The following is an 8,047-nucleotide window of genomic DNA, read 5'->3' as shown; positions in this document are numbered from 1 at the left end:
ATCCTAAAAGTTGTACATAGAAAAATTATTGAAGCGGTTCAACACAGAAAACTCAAACAAAGGACTTTTGCCTTTCATTCACGGTCTTTATCTTTCTAAAGATATAAATACAAAGACTGACGAAGAGCAACAACAAATACATAACGTATCTTATGTTTCGGTTATAGGCTAACTTATGTATACAATGCTATATACAGAACCTAATATAGGTGATGTCATAAGTGTTACAAGTAGTTATCAGAATAATCTAGGAAAAAACATTAGTCAATTATAAGATCGATCCTTAAGTACTTGAGAAAAACTAATGATCTAATTTAGTGTTATGAATGTTTAAAGTTAAATATTCTGGGATACTTAGATTTTGATTTTTAGTCAAACATCATAACAAGATCTCTGCTCGTATTAGGACTAAGAGCTTCATGCATAAATAGGAAACAAAATCCAAAAGGCTAAGATTAGTGCAAATCGAGAAAAAGCCGAATAAGGAAAGATACAAATTTGGTGCTGAGATCTAAAGAAAATAAAAAATTTGTACTTCTAAAAGGGGAGTCACTATAAAAGAGTACTTGGCTATCAAGCAAAACATGTGACTAGAATAGTTAACCTATAAAATTTGTGTCATCTCTTTGTTTCTAGAAACTTCTAGAGTATTCGAAACTTTTTGAAATACGTCACCAATCTTGATGTCACCGGCATCTATTTGCACGACGAAACGTACTAAAGAAGAAGAGGAATTGAGGAACATTTCGGAACCTTATACATCGGAGGCTTCAGGATTTTTGAGAACAGAATTTGAAAGGCAAAGTGAAAAATTAAATTTAGCACGCCTGGTGGGACTCGAACCCACAATCGTCTGATTAGAAGTCAGACACCTTATCCATTAGGCCACAGGCGCCCTTTGGTTACCCGCAATTAAATTATATTAATAAGTGTAAACAAATCATATTATGAGACAGTTACCTTAATTCAAAACACCAGAAGAGGGCATATATACTCATTTATGGATGATTCATGTAAAATCAAGCAGCAAGTATCACTGACATGAGTCCATACTTACAGCGTAGTTCGAATTTAATAACAAATGATATGATTATAACTTTAAATAAATAAATGTCATTACTTCATCCGATAACACTGGAGGTACAGAACACATGGCAGATCAAGCTTTTGAGCAAACTGGAAGACTATTTTTGTTCTCACAGTTAGATTGGAAATAAATGTATAATTTCAAAGAGTAAATATATAGTAATCAAATTACGCGGCTTTCAAAACAATGTAAACATAATCTACCAAACATCGAATCAAAGAGTGAATAACTTAGTCATCAGAAGGTGTTAAGCTGAGCTTTGCAATAGTAAATCAAGTAATAATTATCCCACATGTAAACCATGTGCTTTGGTGTAAATACCAGCAAACAACTTACGACCTACTATTGGGGAGCGGCCGAGTTATCTTCCTCGACTTTCATGTCCTACAAACCACCATATTTTTCAATACATTTCCATTATAAACTTGACTCCAAAACCTGGAGATACACCTCACAGGAAACACCAACATAGAGTCTGCCACCACCACTTCAAAAAAATTGGAGGAAAAAAAAAATACCCTTTTATGAGGCTACAATGCCTTTTTTAATCTTCAAGCTCGATGATTTTAACAACAGATGCATCCCCAACTTTCTGACAAACAACAACTCGGTCATGCGATTTGATTACTCCAGAAGCCTTTCCATGATCAAGAGCAACCTTTAAGACAGACTCATTTGTTGCACTTGTTGACTCAGCCTGCAAGCCAATTAATTACAGACAGAATTCAAGAAAAACACTTGTATAAAAAGGAATTTCTTTAAGAAATAGAAATATACACAATTATTAAAGCCCGCCCCTAAAATTAAGAAATAAAATTGAACAAGTATGTAACAGGCACCATGTGGAAAGATAGATGTTTTAAGCCCTACTCTCACCCGGAAAGAAAAAAGAGTAAAATCAAAGGATAAAAGAAGAAAAACATACTGGATGTCGTGGATCAGCAAGCATGGGGAAGAGGCCTCTCACAATGAGAGATTGCCTTGCCTGAAAGTTTAGGATGAAGTATATGCACATTATCAATCAGCCTGAAAACTAAGACTAAAAGACTGAAAGTTTTATGATAAAATGAAGAGAACAGATGAATAGATAACACTAATTTAGGTAAAACAATGGTTTCAAGAAATATCAATAAGCTCAAAGGATTAATGTACATGAATGATTAATGTGAGATAAACAGTCAAGCATCCTCACTTTGGTAAACCTGGAAATCTTAAGTAATGATCCAGAATGACATAATCATATGGAACAAAATGGCTTTCCCAACATATGCTATGGAAGTTTACACGATAAAACTTAGCATTACATTTGACAAAATAATAGGAGGTAAAATGGTAATAACAACAAAGTTTCATAAACTCCTAGAGATCTAAAATTTGAAACAGATTCTATCAGCAAATTACACACTCAAATAAAACATGGATGTCTTATATTCTGATGCAGATAATCAGATATAAATTCCATCCATGAAGCCTTGAAGAGTTATATCACCTATAAATGCGAGTTAAGAAAGCTACATTTTTTAAATGATTTGATTTAGGACACAGAAATAATTGGAAGAGATTCTTTATGGTAATAACATCTGCATAATGAAGTGATTTGTTTAAATAAATCAAATGAATTATAGGTTAAACAAAAAATTTATTCTCTGAACTGTAAGACTAATAAATGAAAATCATGCATTAAATGAATGAACTAAAAAGGAAATACCTCAAAGGCTCCACTAAAGCTCCATTTTAGTTGATTTGTTTTAAGCCGGGGAATAACAACTGAAAGAACTGGCATTGTTGGCCTATACTTAGCAATCAACCTGCATTACATGCTGAACATATTAAGAGTACTGCAGACAAATATATAAGAAAAGTTGCAAAAAAAAAATGAGTCAGTCCCAGCCTGCATACGAGAATGAATACCTTGCAGCTCTTCCTGATGATGTGAAGCATACAATAACAGATGCCTTGACCTTAATGGCTGCCCTTACCTGTATAAGAATAGAAATATGGCCAATGGGAACACATTTTAAGTATCCAACCACTCCAACTATCAACCAGGATTGGAGTCTAAGAAACATAGAATAAAAACAATTAAAGCATTTGCTTAAAGAACAGCCAGGGAATACCGCTGAGGAAGCAATAGATTCTAAGTGTGTCATTGGCTCTCCAACATATTTAACAGTCTTCTTGAAATATAGGTCTTGATTGAAAACCTTCTCTGCCTGTATGCATTATTAAAAAAAATGTCAAAACCTTATAGGGACAAAAAGAAGAAAACAAAAATATACCTATTATTTATAGTACAAATTCCAAAACATATGTAAATTATGTCAAGCCCCAGCAAATCAAATCACCCTAAATGCTGTGCATACTGTGTCTGTACAAGCATGAAGTATCCACCAACCAGCAAGGAAAGTACAAGAAGGATCAAAGAACATCTTAAAGCTAACCTCAGCTTTCTTTTACAAAAACAAAAAGACAAGAGGCCCCACCATAAGCCCAACAGGTAAGACAAAAAGTTGTATAATGTAAATGAAAGAGCACACATGCAATTTGTTTGTTACAGAAAATCATAGTAAGCCAAGTGGTTGTTGAAGTGGTTAAGTTGTTTTAAGCTGAAATACTACTCTCTTTTAAATATATATATATATATATATACACACATTGTTGAAATCAAGGCAAAGACTCTTCTTTTGTCACATAAAGGATGGCCTCCATACATGAGAGTTCAAATAACATAAACACTCTGAAAGGAAGTTGCCACTTTAATGGTCCTCTTAGTCATGTACAAACTATTTACCTCAGCACAAATTTTACCAACAATTGAGATAGTTTCAACAGGGTACAAGCCACGCAGAGTCTCAGCACCAAGAAGAATTGCATCACTCCCTGCATGTATAAAAAATAAGGAATGAGAATAACGTAATGATTTCCTGAGTCATTTTTGTAAACAGTTTGGAAGAAAATCTGATGCATCGAATACAAAGTCAACAACAAAACAAAGAGTATCCATAACATATTACACATAATGCAAATACTAGTATCACAAAATAATAAAAGGGTTAAGTAACCGGTTTGAGTTAAAAGACACCAACACACCATCCAAAACTGCATTTGCAACATCAGTGGCTTCTGCACGAGTAGGTCTTAGGTTGTCAGTCATACTGTCCACAACACGAGTAACAACTGCAGGCTTTCCAGCCATGTTACACTTGTAAAGAGCCGCTTTTTGAAATAAGAACACCTGCGAAGTACACAAAGATCTGTTGCCAGTGAAATACCAAACACACAATATATAAATTGCAAAACTTTTAGGTGTCTTGCAATCATTATGAACCATGTCAAAACCTTTCTGCATCTAAATGGATATCTAATTAATCAATAAAAATAATAAAAGATATTAGGGAATTTTTCTAATCACCTCTAAATAGATTTAACTTGTATCTAGAGTGCTTAGAATTGATATAAAGTGATAGGCCCTCTAATAAATGGGAACAAATTAGTAGTTTCTTTTTAAGTGTCAAAGAATTTGCTCCTAAAAGCAAAATTAGGTCTTGAAAACTTTCAGTTCACACATAAATGTTAAAGAAAGATGTCCTGTGCTATTTTCACAAGTAAGACATCATCTATGTCAATTACAAGAAACATATAAATTCCAAATAAGACAATTAAGGAGTTCCATTAATCATAAAATCCCTAATGGTAGTGGAAGAGTTGGAAAAATCAGTAAATACAACTTTGAAAGCATGTACACATGCAATCAGAAACCACCATATAGGAAGTTTAAGACTTGACACTCAGAAAAACGATTCTTCAGTCAGGATAAAAAACAACCTTCTCAGGTGGGAGATCTATACCCAAATTTCCACGCGAAAGAATAATACCATCCGCTTCTTGAAGGATCTCATCAAAATGAGTCAGACCCTAGAAACGAAAACATAAATATAGAAACATAACTCAAAATAAACTCCAATAAATAATCATAAATCATCCAAAAATCTAAGTCAATCTTTTAATCAAACAGCATGCCCAACTGACCTCTACATTTTCAATCTTAGCAAAAATTTGAGTTTGATAGAGGTCACCCAACTTTGAAAGATACTCCCTAGCCTGCATAAGAAAATAAGGAAATAAAAATCACTCAGATATAGATCGTAAAAATAAGAAAACATCAATTTTAAAAATAAATAATATATTAAGATCTCAAGTACAAGGTATGGGACTTGAATCCCAAATTGAAACATATAGTCTTCTAATGAGGAGTTTACATAGCTTTGCGCTCTCCAATTTTAACAGCTAGTTTTTGAGGTGTGTCTCTCCTAAGATTCCTATCATTTAATATCAAAGTCATCATTACTTCTCTTAGTTGCAATCGTGCAACAGGGACGGTGACACCGGTATTGCAATGTTAGCACGAGACTAACAAGGAGTTAGTACACAGCCAACCCACATGAGAGTCGAGGCTACGGAGCGTGGTGGTATGTTGGGATCTTTAATACAAGGTTTGAAAATTGGATTGGCTATAGAGTGTGGCAGTATATCAAGATCTCAAGTGCAAGGTATAAAACTTAGATCCCACATTGGAAAGTATAGGGTTTTAGTGTGAGCTTACATGGGTTTGGACTCTCCAATTTCAACATCTAACTTTCGAGGTATAGTTCTCCCAAGGTTCATATCATAATATAACAACAAAAAACTATAAACAAATTACCTGGCGCACATCTTCTGCATGACGAGTATATGACAAGGATAAGAAGTCAATTTTGTTTTGAACTCCCCAAGTACTAATAACCTGAAACATAAGGCAGAACACCAAATTAACAAGCTCGCACAGCAAGCCAAACACTACTGTTAAGAGGGAAAGTTCCTTAAACATGTTACAGCAGTCACTAGATCTTGTAAACAAACACCAAGATTTACCTCCTTATCTTTATCAGAGAGGGTTGGCAATTCAATACGAATTTGAGAGGCATGCAAAGTGAATAAAGAACCAGCCAAAGTTGCAGAGTTCTTTATCACACAAACTACATCATCCCCCATCACTTCAGAAACCTGCTCAACACAAATTAAAACTTATCAGTCAACATGAGCAATCACAAGGTTTCCAACTGTTAGTGCAGAAGATCTTTCACCAGTAATAATTGAGTAAATACAACATCCTGAGTTCCTAACATAACTATTAAATTTAAACAAAAAGAGGACTACTCCAACAACCATAGCCATCTGGCTTCTATTTCTCTTACCTCCAGCCATACAGAGGTAGTCTCACTTCCAGTGAACAAGTATTGACCAATGAAAATGGTGTCTCCCTTCTTAACTGCCTGTAAAAACCAACTTAAAGGTTTTAATTGTCACATACATGTTCATAAACACAGGATGCAACTAGAAAATCCATCAATAATGTGAAAGGAACAGCAGGTTCCAAGAATGTCTCATTGCTATCCATCCACATACACCTTCTCAATAATATAACCTACATGTTGTAGAATTAATTAAAGAAATTGCCAAAAAGGATCTGGCACTTGCCATGCAAAGCATCATAAAAATATGATATCATAAGTGTGAAGTGGCATGTTGCAAGTGTAAATCACAACATTATACAATAAGGATGCAACATTAAACAAAACATGCGGAACCTTAGAAAGTCCATTGAAATTGATGGGCAACAGTTCTGAAGAGGCTTCCTGTCCTTGATCAGGAGTAAGAACAACAGAAGCATCTGACTTGAGTGAAATAGCTTTCTCACTTTTATTAACAACCTGCAACTCCGCACCCACAGTGTCTAGCATAACCTGAAGCCCAAACAACAAATTGTAGTATTCACAATGACACTTACATAACAAACTAGCAATAAGAGCTAAAGTTTCAATAATCTCAAACATACAGCACAAAGCTTCTTCGTGCTCTTGATAGCAGCCTTCAGATTCTCCAAAGTCTCTTGATGGTACTCAGGGTTACCCCATGAAAAATCAAACCTAGCCACTGCAAATACCACAAAACTCACTCGCTAAAAACAATCACCAGAAACTACCAAACAGAATAAAACATATAACAAATTCTGATAAGAATTGACGTCAGAACTTGTAAAAGTAACTCAAAAAAACAAAATATATGAAAAAAAATCGAACTTTTCATTCGTAAAACCTAGAAAGGGAAATCTAGAACGTACCGGACATTCCAGCTTTGAGGCAACCGGATATAACATCAACAGATCGAGATTTAGGGCCAAGTGTTCCGACAATCTTCGTCATCGCAGGGAAGAAACTCTGAAAATATAATTAAAAAATTTCTCGTTAGATAGAAATCAAAACAAAAATTACACAAAACGAATTAATCCAAACAAAAAACACTTACGGCCTTGGATGGCTCCAAGATTGAAGCCATCCGAATCGGCTCTTCGAGAAGCAAGTGACTGGAATGCATCTTCAAAGAGAATAGAAACCGCAGAGTTTCGCGTAAATCAACAGACGAAGCCGGCTTTGATTGTCTGTTTTTTTTTTTCAATACTAAAGCGTGCCCTAAGAATATGCTATATGCTCTGCTGACGAAAATACGCTCTCAAAGTTTGGTGCAATTTCAAAACTCACTCCTCAAAATTTAAAAAAAAAAACTAAATATTCGTGCTTATGTACCATCATTAATTAAAAAAATTAATATCTCACCTTATTTCTTCGTTTAGTTTAAAAAATTAATAAACTTTTTTATTTAAGATTTAAAAAATTATATTTTAATTTTTTGATTTTTTTTCTTTTTCTTCAATAGCATATGTGTTCTTATCATCAGTCAACTATTTCACCATCTTTTTCTTCCACTGATCTTCAAGCTTTGGGAGGCTATTTTCATCAAATAAAAATAATTCGTATTCGTTCGATACAAAGATGAAAACAATTCATCTTCATTCAACAAAGAGATAAAGATGGTTTGTTGTTTTTATCCCTTACGTTAGACAAAAACGATTCATCTTTATTC

General features: G+C 34.2%; 1 protein-coding gene and 1 non-coding gene across 2 annotated transcripts; both read right to left on the bottom strand.

The window, feature by feature from the left end:
* Positions 1 to 822: 822 nt before the first annotated feature.
* On the bottom strand, positions 823 to 895 carry TRNAR-UCU. The gene has a single exon. It is a non-coding gene; the product is annotated as a tRNA-Arg (tRNA).
* Positions 896 to 1,317: 422 nt separating this feature from the next.
* Positions 1,318 to 7,681, bottom strand: LOC123202065 (pyruvate kinase 1, cytosolic). Its single transcript, XM_044617790.1, has 16 exons — positions 7,433 to 7,681; positions 7,248 to 7,344; positions 6,963 to 7,060; positions 6,715 to 6,870; positions 6,322 to 6,399; positions 5,999 to 6,130; positions 5,790 to 5,870; positions 5,117 to 5,188; positions 4,913 to 5,002; positions 4,178 to 4,322; positions 3,879 to 3,967; positions 3,205 to 3,300; positions 2,999 to 3,066; positions 2,796 to 2,895; positions 2,013 to 2,072; positions 1,318 to 1,784 (listed from the first exon to the last, which is right to left on the bottom strand). The coding sequence occupies exons 1-16, from the start codon at positions 7,499 to 7,501 to the stop codon at positions 1,632 to 1,634; spliced, it is 1,584 nt and encodes a 527-aa protein (XP_044473725.1). The 5' UTR covers positions 7,502 to 7,681; the 3' UTR covers positions 1,318 to 1,631.
* Between the last annotated feature and the right edge of the window lie 366 nt (positions 7,682 to 8,047).

Source organism: Mangifera indica, chromosome 18 (assembly GCF_011075055.1).
Source record: "Mangifera indica cultivar Alphonso chromosome 18, CATAS_Mindica_2.1, whole genome shotgun sequence".
Classification (NCBI taxonomy): Eukaryota; Viridiplantae; Streptophyta; class Magnoliopsida; order Sapindales; family Anacardiaceae; genus Mangifera; species Mangifera indica.
Note: the sequence above shows the minus strand (reverse complement) of the source record. Positions and strands in the feature narration are given on the sequence as shown.

What these genes read in the sequence shown, in the direction of transcription:
- LOC123202065 (XM_044617790.1), bottom strand. Translation starts at nt 7,501, where the DNA reads ATGCATTCCAGTCACTTGCTTCTCGAAGAGCCGATTCGGATGGCTTCA. An exon ending in ATTTCAATGGACTTTCTAAG is followed by an intron (nt 6,400 to 6,714) that starts GTTCCGCATGTT and finishes TGGTTTTTACAG; the next exon opens with GCAGTTAAGAAGGGAGACAC. An exon ending in TTGCTGATCCACGACATCCA is followed by an intron (nt 1,785 to 2,012) that starts GTATGTTTTTCT and finishes ATTGGCTTGCAG; the next exon opens with GCTGAGTCAACAAGTGCAAC.